This window comes from Motacilla alba, chromosome 1, assembly GCF_015832195.1.
Source record: "Motacilla alba alba isolate MOTALB_02 chromosome 1, Motacilla_alba_V1.0_pri, whole genome shotgun sequence".
In the NCBI taxonomy this organism is placed as follows: Eukaryota; Metazoa; Chordata; class Aves; order Passeriformes; family Motacillidae; genus Motacilla; species Motacilla alba.
In genome coordinates, this window is record NC_052016.1 from 58,760,419 (window position 1) to 58,782,511 (window position 22,093).

At 38.0% G+C, this 22,093-nt stretch overlaps 1 protein-coding gene across 3 annotated transcripts in view; it reads right to left on the reverse strand.

Annotated features, from left to right (window-relative positions):
• The window catches only part of DCLK1 (doublecortin like kinase 1), a 235,180-nt gene that overhangs the window by 11,787 nt on the left and 201,300 nt on the right, over nucleotides 1-22,093 (reverse strand). For 2 of the 3 annotated variants that reach the window (XM_038152547.1, XM_038152568.1), the window contains 5 exons: nucleotides 17,206-17,339; nucleotides 16,421-16,498; nucleotides 15,691-15,787; nucleotides 13,830-13,910; nucleotides 7,343-7,456 (listed from right to left, as the gene is read on the reverse strand). In XM_038152547.1, coding sequence (XP_038008475.1) covers nucleotides 7,343-7,456; nucleotides 13,830-13,910; nucleotides 15,691-15,787; nucleotides 16,421-16,498; nucleotides 17,206-17,339 — 504 coding nt within the window. Of the gene's footprint in view, nucleotides 1-1,685; nucleotides 1,760-7,342; nucleotides 7,457-13,829; nucleotides 13,911-15,690; nucleotides 15,788-16,420; nucleotides 16,499-17,205; nucleotides 17,340-22,093 lie in introns of all 3 variants that reach the window. The other variant, XM_038152557.1, reaches the window with a different exon arrangement.

Sequence of the window (22,093 nt, forward strand, 5' to 3'; positions counted from 1 at the left end):
CATTGCTTGTTTTTTTTTTATGTAAAATAAAAAATAAAAAAAGTAAATCAGAGAAAGAGTGTAAACTGACCATAGATAGCAATTAACCTCCAGGAAGATAAAGCTCATATGATCTTCCCTACCATTTTACAGACCAGGCATTAAATTTGCAACTCTTTGTCGAATTCTGCTCGACAGAAAATTCCTCTAATACTATCAAACCCACAGTCATCTAAAGCTGGGCACTCAGGTCCCATTCCCCCTTCTCCAAAACCAAGGAGCACGAAGAAGGAGGCCAAGTGATGAGACAGATCAGGTTTTCCTCTGCCCTTGCAGATCACAGTGGGTTTGTTGCCACCACTACAAGTGCGAGAGGGTGGAATTAGACAAATTACAGGTACTGCTGCATGCACTCCAGCAGTCAGAGTGAGAGTCTTTCTCAATTTTTGCTACCCAGCGTTCAACTCATGAATAGGATATTGACTTTCTACTTTTTGCCTGAAAAATAGGCTTATTTTTGGGTTTGGGTTTGTTTCATTTTTCTTTCCCCAGAACATCCATATCAGAAACTACTTAGCCCTCAGTGTGTGCTCAGGGAACCGTTAGGTTTTATGGAAAGCGTGCTGCAGCCTGATCCATGCACTTGGTGAAATGATCCAGGGTGAGAGTTTTACTTTACTGGAAACACTCACAGTGACCATCTCTGCTGTTTTGCTAAGATGGTTACTTTGCTGAGATTTTACAAATCACAGACAAGTTCTTAAAGGCAGTGTTAGAAAACACTGTTCCCACAGTAAACTTATAAAAAGTTCTCCAGCTATCAAAATGTAGGTCTTGTGAGTAATAAGGAAAAAGACAGCAAGTAACCACTTGATGAAAACTCCAGTACTCTGGATTTATTGAGGTGTGTGGGCCTCTTGTGGGCTATGAGACCTGGAAACCACCTTGCCCCCGCTCCAGAATAAGCCCCTCCCGCCCAGAGCCCCATTTTATCATACAGGTTAAGCCAGCTAACAACAACCCTGGCACAGTTACACAATGAAGAAAAATATATTCAAGAGACTCATGCAATATTAAAAAAAAAAAATCAAACCAAAATAAATAGATATCAGAAGGGTTTTAAAAAGAAAAGAGAAGGAATGCATTGTTAGAAACACAAGCTTACCAGCACATACAATGCATTGTATTTCAGTGAACTGGGAGAGTTTCTATGCCCGCGTTATGCAAATGCATTGTTCAATCTAAGGTAAGGATTGTGTTTAGTGGGTTTAAAATGACAGTATATAGCTCCACATCTTGCATGGAAAAAGAGGAAAATATATGCTGAGAGCCTGTTGCTGCTCCGTGTGTTTTGAAACAGGAGCACAGGGGAAGCAGATGCCTTAACAAGCAGAAGGGAGGGGGAAGGTGCGTACTTCAGCATATCTGTAGATTTTCTATATACACTGTCCTTTTAACTATAGGGGAGATTGATACTGAGCATGTGCGATGAAGAGAAAGCTGGCAATGTGGGTGTGAGGGATGGGTGAAGAAAGGGAATGAGGGGGTGTGGCATCTCAATCAAGATTAAAACGAAACTGATAAAGCAGCATATGGACCGGATAACAAATCAAAAAGCATGTTTATCCACTGAAGGAACTGGTTAATGGAGACTGCCAGCACGTTGCCATGGAAACACTGACTGTTGGCGCTGCACCATCTCATACCTTATCCAATACATTCCTGGTTGTTGGTAGTAGTCCAAAGACCCTGATCTCTTGATGGTAAACCCGTGGTCCAGCTGAGCAGAGAGAAATGGGGCAACTCAGTGGATCGACATTAGGCTAGAGAATTCAGACTCCAGAGCAAGCTGTTCCTTATTTAGTGCATATTTACTATTTTCAGTTTCACTCTTATCTAACATCCTAAAGCTACGTACCGCAGAGGAAAAAAAAAAGTAAAGAAATAAAAGAAAAAAGATACTAATTCTAGATTTGGTCTTGCCAAATTAGAAGCCAATTTATCCAAACTAAAATGGAGTTTGCAAATCCGTTAGTTAATGCATAATGCATTCATTTAAAAGTCTGAAATATCTCGTTACCTCCAAAGACAGTAGTGCCCTTTTAAGTTGCACATACCAGTAATAGAATATTATCTTTTGCAATTAAACTGAGAAGTTCAAAAATAATAGTTGAAAAAAAAATTAAATGCAGTGCAACCATCACAAGGAGCAGGCTAGACAGACTACACAAGGCTTAAATTAGACTGCTTCATAATCATGGAATGTGTAAAGATGAAAAGAATCAGGTTTTGATACCCCATCAATCATGGTAATTCATTTCTAAAAATGCGTTAACCTTGGAGAGTAGGACTACTCAGAGCCATGAATAACATTGTTTATCATTTCGGCTTACACCTCATGCTCAAAAAGATAACAGTACAAAACTATTTGGTTTAAAATTGCACCAATTAAAGTCAAAATGGAAATGAACTTAACATTGTGTCCAGGAAATTGTGCTGATATTACTTAAGGACTACAGATCTTTCAAGTTTAGTTTATCATTAGCAAAATCATGTGCATAGGAACAAAGAAAATGTGTTCTTTTCCCTAACCCTTCTGTGCTGCACTAACAGATGGTACAAACATAATTTAGCTGAATTACCTAAAATTTTTGGGGAAAAAATCTTGACAGAGACACTCTAACTGCTCTAAAACTGTTGCAATGATTTTCAAATTTTTCCTCTAAGAGAAAAGGCCATTTTGGGCTTCAATAAGAGTGTGGCATATATTTCCAATACTGATGACGGTCTCTAATTCTAAATTCAGAATAGGAGTTCAACACATTTCCAGGTACCAACCACTTAAAGGTGAGTTAGGAACTAACTGCAAACTTAACTTTTTCTTGATGACTCCCCTGCAAGTGTAGAATTTAATAATTTATTCTTTTTTTTGTTAAAACAATGCCTCTTGCATCTTATTTAGAATTATTTAAATCATGTTTTCTGTTTAAAACCATGGGAGCCTTGTACCTAGAGTTAAATTTGTGTTGGCTTAACTTCACTGGTCTGCTATTGCCATCTACTGGCTTCCTTGTATGCTGCACATAAAACACACAAAAGGGATGTTTTCCTAAAAAGCAGATCAAAAATATTGCCCTAAAAATGCATAGCCAAAAATTTATTCAGAGAAAATGGGGAAAGTTGCTCCCTAACAAGAGCTGAAACAATTCTGGTGGTGTGGAAATCCTGCCATGAGAAACCCCACTGTGGAAAATGACCCCAGGACAACACAGACAATAGATGTGAAAGGATAGCTGAGACACAGGTTCAGCTTTAAGACTTTAAGCAAAACTTACAGGCTAGGCTTGGCTTCTCCTCCACACCACCCTAGAAGTCCCATGGCTAAAAATTCCACTTGGCATGGGTAATTTTTTTTTTAAATCAGCAGAATGCAGGGCAATGACCCACACACTGCCTGCCCATTGCCAGGGTCCCCAACCCAGGACCCTGTAAGCAGAAGGGAGCTGCACCAACTTTCTGTGCAGCTTTTACTCCTTTTATGTTCTGCTTGTTTACTCTGCATCTCCAGCTGGAGTTTACTCCTATTGCCAAGAGAGAGACCTCATAAAACCTTAACAGCAGATTAACATTAGTCTTTTTCTCTGTCCTAACAATGGCAAAAGTACAAGCACCAAAGTGATGACATACAGGCTAAGATTTAACACTTCAGACAAGGACATGTATTAAACGATGCTCGGTTCATACAAGGAATTACAGCACACCTTTGGACTGCAGAAGCATTCTTAAAAAGTGATTTTCACTCTTAGTCGCTCTAGCCAGTGTCACTGAAGCCTAAAGGGTACAGCCACAAGGGTACTGTTTTATGGCCAAGCCAAAATAAATGGAATTGACACCCTTGAAGAACTGAAGAATAAAATCTACCCCAAAATTTTAAAAAGGTTAGTTAATGTAAGCCTGCTTTTGTATTTTTACTGCAGTCCCTTTTATAAACACCATCACAGGACTAAATAATACTGCTCCTATTAAAAAGCTGTATGAGAAACATGATCCTGCAAATATTTTGGCACATGCTTAATAGTAATGTGGCCATTCTGACACAGACCGAAGGGCACTAGCCCAAATGGTCCCCCACAGAGACCGGTAGTCAACACCTGTGACAAGAGTTTAAGAACTGGGCAAGTGATATTTCTCCTACATAGTCTCTCATCAGCAAGCAGTGTTTTTTTAGGGACTTGCTAATTCTCTTGCTGTTTTAAAAGCTAGCTCTCCAATTAAAAATTTGCTGGCAAAGCTATGTTGGTTCAGGGGAATTTTTTCCCAACTGACATCGTTACTCTGGCAGAACTTTTAATGATGTATTATTGCATCAACAGAAAAGTCTCTTTGCTTGTATAGTTAATTTTGTTTGAGAAATCATTCTACTACATCAGCAAAGGAACTGCTTTGCTAGGCATGCACATGTTCATTAGGGTAGTTTGTCCAAACTGATGAATCCTTTCAAATGTGGACAAACTTGACGTCTGGACACATGCATGAGAAGTAGGATGTCTCTGCCTTGGATAGACGGAGACAACTTTTACTGAGATTACCACATCCATAAAGCAGACATAAGTCTGAACCAAAGGAATCAATGCAATTTGGACATTGCTGAAGGAAGCAGTAGCCACAGAAGTTGTATGCAAAACACATGTAGCTTCAAACTTCCTTTCAGTCAAGCTGACCAAAGATACATCTTTAGGAATTTAATTTTCATATTATAGTTTTAATTGGTGCACATGATAAATACTCCTTGAGATCTTTGAGGTGTGTTACTTTTTACCACCGGAGAAAACAGGCATATAATATCACATCATACCAATGTGAGGACAAACTAAGAACTAAATACCACATATTAGCGAGCTCTGTACATAAACAGGGTTATAATACTCAAAATAATGATAATATTTATCTTTCATACTATTAAGCTATAGAAATATAAGCACATATTAACACATTTTCACAAACACAGACACAGATGTGTGATATAATATACAGATGGCAATTCTATATATTATATACACAAGCACTCTCTCAAAAAGTATGTAAACATACAGGCAGGCACAAACCCCCAGTATTCTTATAGCAAATATAGTTAGTGCATGTCTTTAGTGCCGAACAATGTTACAGCATCTATACATACTTTGAAAGTTCTAAATCTAGAGCAGCCTTTGTTAATACGATTTAATTTTAGCTTATTTGAGATTTCACAGTTAAAGGGAGATTCCCAGACATAAAACCCTGGTGACATGCATGTCAAATGTATATTAAATAGACTACCAAATGCAGAAACATTTCAAGATATTGCTGTTCTGCTTTTGGCTTTCTTTTACATATGAAATTATTTCTGTAGAAAACAAAACTAATTTATTCATAAAATGGAAATTATCTAGCATTCTGAAACATTACCAAAACACTAAAGAGGTCTGTATTTCCCCATCTCTTCTAAGTATTCTAAACATTTCTACTTTATAGGCCAAGTTGCAGGATCAATTGTGTCAGAATATGAAGTTTGCCCACACAGATGATCACTAAAAATAATCTGTTACATTTCCAAACACTAAAAAGTAAATAAAAGTCTTTAAGAATATAATTAATCATACACATTTTTTTCCTGATGTTTTGCAGTGGACAGATTCACTACAGTGCCTTTTTCAATACTCAGGTGTTAAACTGCTGCAAACAATTCCTTCGCAAAGCAACTGGGGCAAATAAAAAAAAGAGGAGGGCAGGGAAATTAAAAACATAAAGGAGGCAAGGGATGGATGAGGACAGAGGCATTATTTCTTGCTTTTAAGCTTTGAAGTCATTAGCATGGAGGATCTGAGCAGTAATTCTCATGGACAAGCGTGCTGGCAGTCCATTCAATAGGAACACGGTTTCAGCTAGTCTATAAAGAACATACCTGCAGTTCAGATGAGCAATGGGTATGTGATGTTTTAGTTGTGGGAGAGTTGCTGCAGTATTATTGCTTAAAAATGAAAATAAATAAATGCTGACTATGTTAGCTGATGACTGAAAAAATCTAGGAAAAGCATGAGGAACAACTTGCTTCCATGTTGAGGACATTCAGGGTAGGAAAGAGTAAAGAAAAAATATGAGAGAGGCACAGTTTGAAATTTTAAGTACTTATACCAAGCAACTTTGAGATAGTATCCCTTTTGCTGCACAAGCACTTCACACCTGTGAGCCAGATTGCATGTGCTGAGCTGAATTTATTTCATGCTGATTTAACTCAACACTGGAGGGGCTGAGCTGAGAAACATGAAAGTGGAAACAGTACAAGAAAGTGTACATGTGCAGTCACACCACCTGCAATTTATGGAAGCTGGGAATGAACACTGAGTAATCTGATATGGGAATGGTTACGTTTAACATGTCACATTTTTAGTGACTCTTTGGAGTGTTCACATTACTATGAGTAATAAAGGAAAGCTTACAAACACAAGCAGATGTATAAAAAAATGTGAAGGATGTGCATGTCACTATTCAATGGCATTAGTATGAATAATCTCTTCATATGCTGAATATATCCCATGTCCATGTATATGTAATACACATGTGAGGAAAAAATACAATTGTATGTGATGTATGCTCCACTGAGGATGCCATTGAAATCTCCGTAAAGCTTGGTCAAAATTTTGGCCAAGCTTTGTTTTAGACACTCCGACATGTTCAAACCTAGAATGGCTCCACTGGAATTGCAATGCGACAGAAAACAGCAAGAAGTTCCATTAAATCTTTACCTCATTAAATACTTCTGCTGACAGGGAAGCAGGTTGTGTGTGGCACTACAATAAAATGCTGCTGCCCAGCTAAATCTGAAGTGGCTAGACTCATGTTAACCATGAAGGCAGCAGTGAGGCATCACAGCTCTCTTTCATGTCTTTAGAGAGGAGAGGCTTAGGCTGCCATACAGATTTTCAGTTAAATTCTGAAGAAATTTCCATTTTAAAGTGGTGCTGTCCTGCTACAGTCTCTGTGTGGCCTAAATCCATATAATGAGTCTGCTGCCAAGTAAAATGTCATGATCCCACAGTTCAAATTGTTGAATTTAAGTTGGAGTTAAGTCCACTGATCTCCTGGTAAAATGTGGAACTGTGTACTGTGTGTACAGTAATGCCTCCTAGGGCAGTTAAATAACAATGTGACTCACAAGGGGAATCAAAGGAGAAGTTGTGCAGGATACCAGTCTAACTATACTGATATTAATTAAATGCTACATTTATCTAAATATTAACCCTCTCCGGTTTCTTTTGGTGTCATAAACACAAAACTGTCTGGTGGGCACATAAATCTGTTTCATCTGTGTATTTCAGATGCTTACTGCTATTACAGAAACTCCAGCTGCTGTGCTGTTCGGCTTAGGGCCTGTGTTGAAATGCTTCTTTATCTTCCCAGCTACTGAGAGCTGATGTTCGTTCTCTGGAAGGCCATCATCCTGCAGATAAATAAAGCAAAATAAAACTTCAGAGAGGAAGGACAAAAAAAAGAAGGAACTGTGAGGTGATTCTGATAGGTCCCATCGAAACAGAAAAGTTTACAAAATGTTTGTATTAAAATATAGGTCAATCATTGTCTCCATCAACACATTTAAGGTACTTACTAGATGAACATATTATGGCACCAAGTAGTCTCTCTCTTCTTCTTTACCCAATATTTTCTTCTCAAACTTTCGTTAATGTTCATTAATAGTAATTGTTAAACATTTCACTTTTCTTACCATTTCTTACCATTTTCTTTCATTAATTACCACTACCCAGTTATTTTTATGCCCACTGATATTTCAAAACCTGAGGATTTCAGATGTGTTTAAGATTCTGTTTACTCATCACACAAATTGAATGATAATGACCTCAAAAGTAACAAGTGTCCAAGATATTACAAAAACAAGAGGCTGGGCTGAGACTTTCCACTTTGAAGAGCAAACCTGGGTACCTGCACCTAGGGACACTGGCAACCTCCATGCTGAGCAGAAACCCTGGCAGAAAGAAGGGAGTTTGTGGTTTTCACAAGTCCACAGACTGAACTGAAGCCCAGGAAAAGAGGAGGGTTTTTTAGAAATTGTAGAAAACATCCTTATGCCTTAAAAACATGCAAAAAGCCACTGCCTAATGAGACTTCCCCACTAACAGCATATGCAGAATTTCAGGCAACAAATACGCAGAATATGTGGAATAGGAAACAAAATGTAGAACAGAAAAAATATCCAGGCTACGTGCCACAGTCATCCCTAACTGGTGCTGCATGGTGTGTATAGGAATAAACAACTGAAATAATTCTTAAACTCCACTTAGGAAAAATCCTAGCAGAATAAAAGCAAACAAGAGAATATCAGAATAGTGAGAGATGGCAGACACTTCTTTTCTTTTATTTTTCAGCCATTATGAGTGTCCTTAAAGATTTACAGAGCTGCTGCAGTAAATCATGAGTTCAGCGAGTGTACGGAAATTTTAGGGAGGTTGGTAGGGTTTGTTATTTATTTAGCTTGGGGAGTTTGTGTTTGGAGATCCCTTACTCACCCCTTAACAAATTGTCTCAGCTGGCAAAATATGGTCAAGTGCACACAGCTGCAAAACACAAAACAAAACAATACAACCCAGTAGCTGATTATTGTCTATCACTGGGGAGTCCTGGCTCAGTGGTATATGACCCCTAAAAATAACCTGCTTCCCGTTGACCTTGCCTTTCCCAGAAGAAAGCTAGTCTGTAAAGGAGCTCCACAAGACGAGGCAAGAAAAATAAAATCATTCTCTTGGCTCTCTTGACATGAAAGTCTGCCAAGCATTCATGTCATCTTGTCAAAAGACTAAATTACAGACAAGACAATAGTTACCGAGACTGTGGTCATATTTTATTGGTGAAGCACCACACCCACAGTTCCTGTGGCAACATGCCACAGACACATAGTTTGGGCTCCAGCTTTTAGATGAAATACCTTCAGCCCTATTTAAGATGCAGCATAGGGATATATCAGAATTCCTCTATCGTTACTAAGTTTTGATTACTACTGTTGGTGCCACCTAATGTTTAGTAGTTCTCTTTTATTCAAACATGCTTTATAAACAAATCAATATATATTAAACTGGTTCCTAGAATTATTTCAGTCAACAATAAGATAGCAACTGAGGGTGAGAGATGACAGCTGTTTAACTAAATACAAGTTGCTCTGCAGTTTTAAAAGGCAAGAAGTGAAAAAAAACACCCAATCAAATATGAAATTGATCAGAATCATCAGGTGAAGTTGTAGAACTGGAGAACAGTGTAAACACTGCTGACAAGAATTTCATTGGGTTGCTGAAATGGGAGGGATGTCAAACCCTGAAGAGCTTAACTGTTTCTTTCCCCTATTCTAAGTCTTTGCTTTTGGTAGTGGGCTAGGATCACAGAATTTCATCTCAGCCTGAGCATTAATCACAAGATTTTTTTTAAAGGTGACCAGTGATTTTTGCTGCTCCATCTGGGAACTTTAAAGAGTCATGAGCTTCAGAAGATGTTGACTGCTAATAGTCTGAAAGAGCTTTCCTGCGCATACCTCAAGAGCTGAGCAGTCAAAAGAGTTTGAGAACAATGGCTCAGAATTTCAGTTTTCACATTGACAATATAAACTGCTTGGAATGTTAATACATTTTTGTTTTGGGGTGTTTTGTTTTGGTTTTTGTTTGTCTGGTTGGTTTTTTTTTTTAATCAGCCTCTACAAAATACCTTTCATGGTCTATTTACAAAAATTCAAACTAAAAAACAATAAAAAAGAGGCACAAGGTCTTGGAGAAATTCTAGTAATTGATAAAAACTGTTTTCATATTTGCATTGTTCTCTGTGGCAGGAGACATTGCCACTCAAAGTAAGTGTTATAAAGATGTAATGAAGCTCAGGATTCCCAGACTCCTACTGCCCTGGAGCACTTAGATCCATTTCACAAGATGGTCACAAGAGCTTTACTTTCCAGGTCTAAAAACATCAGATGAATAGATCATTATACAAGTAACAGCAGGAAATTAGAGTAAATAGAAGTGCTGGAAAAGCTTTTGGACACTGTTTCCTTTAAGGATTCTAAGGAAAATTTTTTTGTGTAGTGTCCTAGGGTGTAACCAAAAGTAGTGCAGCTGCAAAATAAGGAATGTCTTTTAAAATTAATTTTCCTACAAATGTTTAGCTTAATAATACTTATCACTTGGTTATTAATTTCTTTTGCACACAAATTTCCAAGGCAGACATAGTGAGGGAAAAATATAAAAGCTCCAGGTTCTCTAATTCTTTTTAGGCTGGTGTGTGCCATCTTCCTCTTCCAGCAACAACACACATTTTATATCGATTATTTTAACAGAGAAGGATTTACAGAATGCAAGCCATCCCTTTCAGCATTCACTGCTCAGTGATGTATTAGGAAACATTTACTACTTATACAAAGAAGTTTGTTCTGTAACTTGTTTAAGGTTATCAATAACATTAAAGTTTAAAATGCCAGACCTCAAGCTTCCTGCCTCTTTTATAATTCCTTAACTTTGCAAAAAAAAATGGAGCAGGTAAAGTAAAGATTTGGGGTCCCTGTAGGGGAAGCATAAACTAATAGATTTTTTTTCCAGATCTAACTGCATAGGAGAGATGACTCCAAATAAACGAAATGGAGGGGGCAAAGAACTGCTGCTGAATTGCATTTAGAATTCAAGATCTCCATCTGTGGCAGTGGCACGTAGCCAACATCTTTTCAGGTTTTGTTTTTTTTGAATTGAAAACAGCTGGGATATTATTCACATCGAAACTGCTTTACTTGTCTGACTCTGACCATAACAAGCTTTGCAGTTTCCAAGAGGAATCCAGATATTTTTATGGCAAAAACTTAAACTGAAACGAGGGTTTGCTCCTACTGAAACTGTCAATGCACATTCCAGGAATCTCAGCAATTTACCAAGTAATAACATAATAAGCTGCTATAAAGTAGAATGGTTATTTACAATCTACAAAATGGTTTTATACAGTGTAAGCAGTTACAACACTTCTATCAAAGGTTTGATCAAAAGAGAGAAAATGTTTCTTAAAATTGTCAAAGAAAACACATGCCTGCTTTTCAAGCCAGATGTTCTATCTAATGTTTTAGCTGCAGCTTTATCACTCTGAATAGGTTCAAAACTGAAATAAGGGAAGTGTTGTAGTGAGCTCTATCCCAGCTGAAACTAATAGAGAAAGTAAACTCCAGCATTTGACACCATGGAAAAGTATTAAAGCAGGCTACCTGTGAAAATGGAGTGTAGGTGAAAATTCCACGTGCCATTTCTTCTCAGAAAGACAGTGTACACATAATTGCTCAAGTAATTACAACACATAGATTGCAGAGCCTTTTGTAAACAGGGGTGAGTGCATTAATTCTCTGTCCCGAAGCTGGGAAAATGAGGTCCAGGGAGGCTGCTGATCCAGCCAGTGATGGCAGAGGCATGTGTAGTTGGATCTGACACTGTACATTCTGCCTCTGTGCATCAACAGGCTGCCCCTGATAGCTTATCTACTGATACTGCCCAGACACACTTCAGGGAAGTGCTCTTTCTCATGGAACCATTTAAGCACCTGTTTCAACTCAGCCATGTTCCTATTTCTTACGATGTGAACGAGGATTGTAGTGCCATCTAGTTAATTTGATGCCCAGTATTAAGTGTTTCCATGTGTGATGCCTTGAAATGGGAGCAATGCTTGGAATGTGTTAAAGCACTTTCCTGAACTGGTTCCAGTGCTAGAATTTTTCCTCCCAGAAAAAATATATGGAGGACATAAGAAAATTCAAAAGCAATTTTGATCCGCATTTTGAACTATCTCTAGTGTAATGATGCAGACAAAATCCTGATTTTTTTCAGTTGTTAAAAGCAACAGAAAAAAAAGGAATTACAAAGTTGTCGTGGAATATTTGTTTCACTTATTATAAACAGAACAGCTACAGGTTTTGATTGCAGACAATTATTACCAGCATAAAACTACAAGTGCACCAGAGCTAGACCAAAGATGAATTGATCACTGCATGTTGTTTCTAACAGTGCATCACAGCCACTCTTTAAGAAGTAGTATATTTAATAGAAGAATGTAGATCTTGAACTTTCCCTGGTATATTGTCTAGTTCATGTCAAACAAGCACCTAAGAACTTTGTGAGCCAAGAGCTCTATCCAGACCTCTATATTTAAGCACCAATGGGATCATCCTTCAAAAATGTTAAAAATTCTCTTTTGAGCCCATTTATACCAGTTCTTTACACCACCTTCTGGCAAAGGGTTCCGCATGTTAACTTATTGCACAGAAATTCAGGAATTTGCCAAGTTGTTTCAGTAACCAGAGCCCAGGTTTTTCTAGCAGAGCTCTGGAGTGTTAAAAGTCTTTAGCCCCTAGTCCTCCCCCCTGCTATCCTCACCCGCAGGTACTATTGAGGGCAGGGAAGCAGATCCTCATGTCACTTGCACACCACCAACATCGGGTTACTGCCAAAGAGCTGCACCTCTTCTTTTTTATACATCACACTAAAATGGCTTTCTAAAACACATCATGGTGTAACAATTAAAAAAAAAATTAGTATCTGGGGGTAGCATTAACATTTCAAATATATTTTTCAGAAAAAAATGGAAGATTCATGACCACTTCCTTAAGTGGTGTAAGCAAGTGACATTTCAGTAATCTCAGCAGCAGTGTGCAGGCTGACACTGTGGGTGACTCTGTGGCTTCTGATCAGTCACTTCCATCTCTTCCTCTTCAGCAATCCAAAAATCTCCACACATCCTCCTCCAATGGAGACAGAGAGACCCCTCAATCACCATAAGGCATTATAAACTGTGACAGAACACTATGTCCAAGGATAGCCCCTGGCACCAAGGAAAATAAATATTTCAGCTGCTTGAATGTCATCTTCAAAATGAAAAGATTCTCATCAGACATTGTCCTGGATTCTTGCACTCTTTATGCACCACAGAAGGGCTCTGCATGTTAATAGCATTTACAATTTAAAAAGTAGTTTGGGTAATAAGGGAGCCCTCCAAGTTTAAGGCATGTACTTGGAAAAAACTTAAGTGATCACTACTACTCTATATGGAGGACACTTTCATAAAAAAATGAATATCTGAGGTGACTGTATATTTGAATTTTTAGAATAGCTTTTAGTGAGGAAGGGATTTTGGACACAGCAGCTCAGGGATCAAAGAGTATTCCAGGGAGGACTGCACACTCAAACTTGTAACAAACAAAATGAAGCATTATTTCATCTTCCTGTGGTTTTTTTCACTGTTCATCCCAATTGTGTTTCTTTTCTCAGCTGTCTCTTCTGAATTGGAATATAGATTATCCCAATTTTTAATTTTTGTCATACAAGTATTTTAAAATATGTAAAATAGTTTGGAATAATTAACAAATCTTAAATACAGTCAGAAGCTTAATATGATTCTAAATGTTTCCCTGTTCCATTATGGATCAAGTAGGCTTAACAGTATGGACTATATTTCAGTAACTCTTATCATGACTGTAAGATTTTTGAGTGCACCTCATCTCAGGAGAATAAAATGTGTCACTGAACTTATAAGCTGAGAGTTAGAGATACACATTTATCAAATAGGATTGAGATTTGTTGAAAGTCCATTTCAGAGAAAATGTAGCTGAGCACACACAAAACAGTGTCAACTCCAAGGTACACAATACACTAAATCAGCCCGTAACCCAGCTTATTTCAGTTAAATCTGTGGCATCTTTAGAATGTGTTGGCTATCAAAAGGGCATAGCAAGGGCTTGACAGAAAAGAGCTCAAAGGTGACAAATTGCAAGAAGCACCTACAAGTCTGAAAATACTTACATTAACCCATGGATGCTCAAGAACTTGCAAGGCTGAGAATCGCAGATCTACATCTACTTGAAGCATCATTGTGATAAGTTCCTGAGAAGTTGAATACAGGGTTGAATTTAAAGAACACTTTCAAAGAACAAATCAATATTTCATACACTTAAGAACTCTTTAACTGATTTTGTAAGACTGCATAAAGAGAGAGTGAACTGCTGACTGCAGAAAAACACTAAGATTATTCAGAAAATAGAAAAACTATGAACTCTCAGCCAAACTTTTAAATCAATATCTGACAGTATCTTGAAAAGCTATAAGACAGTTCTGAGTTACAGTTCTGAAGCCACTGTTTAAGAGAAAAACACTTAATACATAATGTGCAAAACAGATGATCCCATGAAATTAGGTTAGCTTTCCATTAAGAAAAAGCCAATTCCTCTGTAGGAAAAAAAAAAGGCCAGCAAATACAGTTTTACTTTAAACTCTTGTTTAAATAACACAGAAGATATTAAAAAAAACCCAAAAAACCTGACCCTTATAATCATTATTTTTTTATCCTCTGATTTTCTCTGCAATTACCTAGATTATTTTATTCACAGCGTGGAGTGAATGGAAGCAGTATGGCAATATGACAGCAAATAAAGGTGCATCACCAAAGATCAAAGCTAATTATTCTTAATTACAAGAATAACTTAAATGGATAGGCTAAGGCTTCAAACCAGAATTTTTAGACAGAACTATTTGGCAGAAGGAGTTTCACAGGAAAACCCACTGGCAAAGGACTTGCAGGGTTCCCATTAATGATGCTATGAAATAATGCCTGCTACAACAAAATGATTTGGTTTAGAGGACTTCCAACTCTATGACTGTATCTCATTCTTTAACCTCATTAGTTAGAAGGCTCCACATACCTGTAAAAGCAGGATGTAACTCTCCAAAGAATGGAGATTCAGAGCTACTCTCATTACCTGCATCCACCTCCAAATTTAACTTTTTTTTTCTTGTGATTAATCAAACCCTGTCACACCGAAGGAAACAGGAAGACAGTTTTTCATAGATTGTCTTACAGACCAGAGAAGAAAACTGACTGAAGGTAAGCACTTATCTATCTACAGAATGACCATGTGATTTTTTTTTTACATTCACATATGTATTGTGTCTCTGTCCACATATATTTATATAAATGACTACAGTGAATGCCAGATCCCTAGAAAATCTTTGAGTTAAACTCTTGCTCTAGTGAATTGGTGAGAGTTAAAAAACCTGATCTGCTTTGCAAGTATAATGAACTCTGTCAAGGTCTGTATCTGTAAATAATTATATCTGCCTTAGCACACCAAAGACTGCAGGTCAAGAGCTGTGACCAGAACAAGTCTGCATTTCATACCACTCTGCAACAATAAGGCAATGGGAGGCCTGGTTCCTTGACAGGAAGAAAGAACAGACATAACATCTAATGGGGTCAATAAGGGAAATCAGCCTCTCCATAATATTATTAGATAACAGTCAAAGGTTCCAGATTGGTACCTGGTGCCCCTCATAAGTACATATAAAGCATAGTCCAAGAGAGCTTTTGAGCTAGGAAGTGAATTACTTTAATTTTTTCCTAATCTATTAGGGCTACTGCTGTCTGTGTTGTGTGAGAAATCATATAGAGATATGATGTGCATTTCAGAATGTGGTCCATTTCAAAACCATCTGGAGTCTAAAAAACAGTAACCAAATTTAACCTAATTGGTGACTCAGAGGAATTTATAGGTGTAGCAGGAGATGTATGAGACATGTTAAATACAACACTGTGAAAGGACAATATGTGTTAGGCCCTCCAACTGGAAATAATACTGTAAAAGAAAGTAGACCCAACTATAAAACTCACCTTTGCAGAGTCAGAAACATTGTCCCAATATGGAGATGGAAAATCCATCTGTCCCATCAAAATCTGATCAAAAAGCACTTCTTGATCATCTCCACTTCTGTAAAGTAAAAACCAAAGAAAACCAACAACAAAACCCAAAGAGAAATTATTTTCTGATGTGGTTTCAATAGACTTCTTAAAATTGCTTTTAATTGCTTATGCCTTAGGATGCTTTGGGAAGATGTTGATTGCCCCAAACATACAGCCTCGGGTGTCAATGGTGAGATCATAGAACACAGTGCATTTGGTACACTCTTTCTGGTTGTCTTTAGGATTGTCCACAACTTTGCAGTTGCTTTGAGGGGATAAAATATCTGACACGTCCTTATTAACTGGCTTACATTTTAATTACCTTTTACCAACCACAAAATATTTTGTCCATGAAAGAAAATGGTTATTTCATAGTGTGTTTAAAACTTCAGGCAAAGGCATGCAGAACCTGTAATGAAGGCTCTTGTTTTGCAATGCAATGAAGTTTAAACTACAATAAACAAACATGAGACAGAGATTTTACCATAAAATCACAGACATTTATGGGACTTGTGTAGATCACTATGCAGAGCACAGAAAAAAAAAAACATCAAACCCTATGAGCAGAGAACTTCTACCAGTGGGAATCTCTGTGCTTAATGTGAAAGGAGCACAGGGACCAATTCATATAACAAGGATGGTTGAATAGGTCAGTCCATACCCACGGAATGGAGGAAAACCACAGAGCAGGATGTAAGTAATCACACCCGCTGCCCAGATGTCCACCTTCAAGCCATATCTAGAAGTGTGAGAGACATGGTTAGAGACATCTGACTCTTATGGACTACAGAGGAAATATGTTCAGAATCATTAAAAATTTCTTTTAAATTCTCATCTGAACTTTGTCCACCCACCCACCCTCATTCTGCTATCAAATATTTTTTACATTTATGTCTTAAAATTAAAATTACATTAGATCAGAATGTGTGAGTGCACAGAAGTCATTGGGCTGTATTCTTCGGTTAGTTAACTAATTCAAGTTGAGTTTACTTGAGTTAGTGATGCCTGTCAACATGAAATCTGCAAAGGTGCAGGCTGCTCAAGCCAGCAGGAATTTACTCTGTGGAACAAATCAGAGGAGGACAGTGTGCAATAATGAAATACAATTAAGCGAATGGTAGTTATCAGTCTCTAGAGAATAGAATTACTTCCACTGTATCTGCAAATGGCTAGTTAATAACTCAGTGTTAAGCTGAAAAGTTTGAGGCCAACAACTGGCAGAGGTTGACCAATATAACTCCAAAGCCAGCCTGGTCTGTACTGGTTTGGGTAAGATAGCCTCCAGAGGTCCCTTCCACGTGAATTGTTCAATGAACCATGATTCGGCATCATAGCCAACCAAAGCCAGCATAAAAATATTAATTGGAAGAACTCCAGTCTGGCACAATGACAAGAATGTGCTCTGCTGAAATACACATCAATGGATCACCACTACAAGTGATTTACCCAGTTTCAGCGATGATTTCTGGAGCTACATATGTTGGGGTCCCACAGACCGTATATAGAGGTCCATCCACAATTGTTGCTAGGCCAAAGTCTCCCAGCTTCAGGGACTTGCTTCCATCTTGGTGTTCATAAACCTAAATCAGGAGAAAAATTGAAAGCCTTACCACAAAACCATCAAGGCAACTACTATAATCACTTTTTAACTGCCTGAAATTTTCTTTCTTATTTACAGTTTTTTTCCTCCTCCTTACCTTTAACATATTTTTCTGCATGCTTTGAAAATTCACAGACAATTTGGACACCTTCCCTCGAACACAGTCAGGATGTTTGGGAAAGTCTTATCCCGCTACCCGTCCAACAAAAGACGTATGTAGCACTTGCTAGGTGCTAAAGCCCAGAAGCAAATGTGTGATCTTCCAGCAGTGTCTTTCCTACATCAACTCCCTACGGAATTCACAGTGTAGGTGGGCTGTGTTTATTCATTTTACTTGCAGAGAGCTTAAAGGTTTGCACAGGAACTTCAACTACTTAGATAATAGAAAAGTGACTGTACTGATAGCAGTTCCAGCCTCTTCTCTGTGTTCTGAAGCCACAAGACACAAATGTGGCTGGAGCATTTCACCTAGAAATACTCTCCTCTCCTTGGATGACTCTTACACACCAATGAGTTTCTTACTGGCATGGTAGCATCAGGATCAACGGGACACAAGCAGTTAGGGCTGGTAAAGGGGATACGTGAAAATCCTGTCTTAAAGTCTGGTCTTCACAGTGACAGCGTCATCTTTCACAGGGTTTTATGGGTGAAAAGGGAGATTAAGATGGAGTCACATGAAAAAAAAAAAAGCTAGAAACATCAGTAAAAAAAACATAATTTTAAAAGCTGGCTCATAGCAAAAGAAGAGCCCCAAACTAGCAAACCCTGAAAACTAATGTCCTATGGTGACTTTATGATGCTGTATTGTATCCCCCACCATCTGCTTATGCCAGATAATATGTTCTGTGCCTTTAAAATTAGATCCAATAAAAAAATGTTTAAAATAATAAAAAAAATGTATCTAAATTAAACACTAGACTGTAAGTCTATCTTTAATCAATGTGCTGGTTTGAGTCCTTGCTTGCCATTTTGGAATGTTTTCTATGACAGCACCCTAAAAAATGGAAACAGTCTACAGGAGACCTTCTTATAATATATATTCATCACTTTATTATTTTGCAAGCCAAACCAATGCTCTATGCAGTCTGAATCACCACTAGTGATATCGTATAAACAATATGCACCAAAATTGTGCAAAAATAGTCAGTCAGTATCATACTTTCTAATCAAAACCAAAATAATCCTTTATATATATATCTTGACCAGCTACTCCTACATCTGAAATCACATTTATCTACAACTGTTTTAAGAAGAAAATTCTAGTTTCTTTTCTTATAAAAATACAATAAATTCTACATGGGACCCTTGACCCTTTACTTGGAGTAAAGGTAAATTCTTGAAGTCTCTCACCAAAGTTTCCTACAGATCTGTTACAGCTCATACTAATTAGTTATATTATACAGCCCCCATCCCCCAGCTTCTTAATTGTTAATGTTAGTCATGTCTAGAAAGAAAACCCCTCTCTGTCCTGAATCCCTGCTTACCAGGTGATACAGCCACAAGCAGACATTCAGAATACACAAAATTCTTCTCTCATGTTATTTTTAAGATTTCAACTGGATCTTTAAGAGGACAAGAAATTTATAATGGATTTACATCTCTCTTCTACTAAGCCAGAAAAAAAAGTTATGCTTATAGAAAAGCACTGGGAAAAAAAAAAAAAGCAATTATGGTTTTATTCAAAACACAGATTGTTAAATACATCTGGTTCCTGAAACTAAAGAAAGTGCTCTCTGAAATGGCAGTAATAAATCTAATTTAAACAACAGTTTTAATTAAAGTCTAGAAACTATGACTTTAAATATTCACTTGCTGAAATACATAAAGTGTGCACTTAGACATGAAGAGCTGAATCTGGCCTAATGAGTATTTCATATTCTGTTTCATGAAGTTATCTTTCTACACAGCCCTCTCTGAGCTGTGCTAACCTAGCAAACAATTGTAAATTCCCTCCTTCAATAGACCACACCTTTTGGGACTCATCCATACTAAAAATTAATTACAGAAGAGGTTTCTTTGGCAATATTTACCAATGCAGAAGGTTTGGTACAGTGCATTTTCTAGTATTCTGCTTCATCTGTTTTGAAGAATTACTTTGCTTGGAAAACTACTTCAGTTGACTTGTAAAAATGAAGAAAGCAACTTTTCCTCACCCTGTTATAACTTCATATAAAAAAGAGCCCAATGTGAAGCTGTGGTATGTTACTTGCCAGTCAAGGAATGGGAAAGATAATTTAACGCTCATGTTATTCAGAATAGATGCTATATATGTTCCTGCACTTAAATACTGAAGGGCAATTAAAGAAATGGGGATTAGTGCAAATTGCCCGCTACGTAGTGCTTTCACTGTTTTAACTAAGCTATAAAACTGTGTAATTGTACTACACTAATTGAATGCAGCCACACATAATTGCATGCCACCATATGTATCCTATTAGTATAAAGACTGCCAGTATTTTCTAAGCTGCTCTTGTGATCAGTGCAGATGGCAACAGTCAGAGAAGTTGTTCTCTAGGGTTTATTATATGGCTATAAAGACATCCCATGACTTGACAAAATAAACGTTCTAAATAGCAACAATTATGAAAAATGTTCCAATTACACCATGGAAGACTCCCTAGAGAATAAAAAACTAAACAAAAATGCTAAAACATCACAGGTATGCAGTACACCCTAAACTCTTGGACAGTTGACCGTCAGATGGACTTTACATGCCTTAAGGACAATACGGAATATTTAAGCAGCTAAAAAATAATGGGTGCTGCACGCAGGACAGGTTCACACACACAAAGATTTATTAGCAGGACCTACAGCTGGTCTCACACATCAGCTCTAAGCCTGAAAGTTACTTTTGGGAAGAAGGAAAGATTAAAGGAGACAAAGGAGAAGATGAAAGGAAAGGCTCTACTAAGGGCAGGGAAGAGATGAAATAAAGCAGCTCCAGGTGAACATCCTCTTCTGGTCTCCTTCTCCAAAGCATCATGTTCCCCTTCACTCCCCATGTTCTCCTCTAGCAACTCTACAGCCTTGCTCATCCTCCCTGTTGTCTACTTCCTGCTAATGAGGTTGTTTAGCCACAGGACATGCTCCTCTAAAACTAAAGTTACAATCCATGAGCAGGAAAAGGGTTGGGGAGAAAGGGTTGATTCTCAAACTAGTGGCCAGAGAACCAGCAATAACACAACCAGGGTTTGCACGTGCAGCACCGTGACAGTAGCAGAGGGAAAGCCACAGCACAAGAACAACAAGGGAAAATTACCACCATGACCACTTAGGTGAAGGGTAAAAGAGCTGCAAGGAAAAGGGCAGGCTACAACAGGCAAGTAGAAGGTATTTAGCAAAACAAATACTGAGTGTGGCATTTTTCAAGTGTTTTGTAAATGCCATGAAAATTACACTAGTTGCAATTTTGTGACATAAGGAACCACACATCCCATTTCACAGGTAAGATAAAAACAGAAAGGTTCAGACACACTGAGGCCACAGGCAGACAATGTCAGAACCAGGGTCAGAACTCAGGTAAGGCTGGTTCCAAAGCATTCTTCTAAAGCAGTGCTTGTTTTTTTCAAGGACCTGATAAACCTTAGAGAATCAATGCAATTTGTGAATCAAATGCTGGCTTTTGAGAATTAGGATGCTGCAAGAGGTTAAATGCTGCATCCTTACAGTCTCAAAATCAATGCACAGTTCTGGAAGAGTCACTCAGAAAGAATTCAGCTGCAATGTGAACAATGTGATCATTAGTGGGTAATTACCAGAAAAGCTGAAAATCTAATCCCTGCCCTGCTGCCCTCACCTCTGACCCATACCTCCTGACCACCTCTTTTCCCCCAGAATTTTAACTCTGACAGTAGAGTTTAGGCATTTACAGACAAGTCAAGACAGCAGTAGAGCAAGGTTTGTCCTAGACCAAGACCCTCCTGCACACTCCGGGAACAGCATTAATGAATCCTGGCATGGGATTGTTAGAACATCTGCATGCAGCCACCTACCAACATCAGCACCAGAAAACAAAATGGAGCAAAAGGGCCAAGAAAGGTGTATCAGTCATTAGTGTCTAGTGAAACTTCCACCCAGTGTGTTTTCAGCAGTTTCTGGAAAAGAAGGGCAGGTCACTTCCTCACCCAGAACCTGCCACTAAAGGAACTTCAGCTGTAAAATCCCACTGCCTGGAAGTTTAGTAATATCTGCTGGAGTCAGCTTTCCCATAAAACCTCTTCATTGTCAAGCAGGACTAAATGCATTAAGTCATGGCTGAGAGCACACAGCTGAGAGAACTGATACTCTATGATTCTATGAACACTGTTTTCTGGTTGCAGAATATATGGAGAATTGGAACACCCTGATATTGGAACATGTCAGCAAATTTGTGAAAACTCAGAACAGTGAAATAATCAGGAGAAGCTAATTTCTCAGGAGAAATAAAACTATGCGCGGGATGCAACTGCTTCATTCAAGTGTGCAAAAATTCTCAGAAGACCAATTGCCAGGGTATGTTTTTCATTGTCTTCAGTGGATAAGGCTCATATAAATTTAGTCAGAAAAACAAAGATTTAGATTGTCTGTTTGTGAAACTGGCTTAATAAAAAGTGCTAAAGGATTATTTGGGAGGTGCAGTAGGGGAAGGACAATGAAGTCTCTTCCTTGCTCTGCTCTGACATGTGACATGATTAGGACACAGCATTTACACACACCATACTTGTTAAACTAAAGGGTTGCTAATTACTTAGGCAG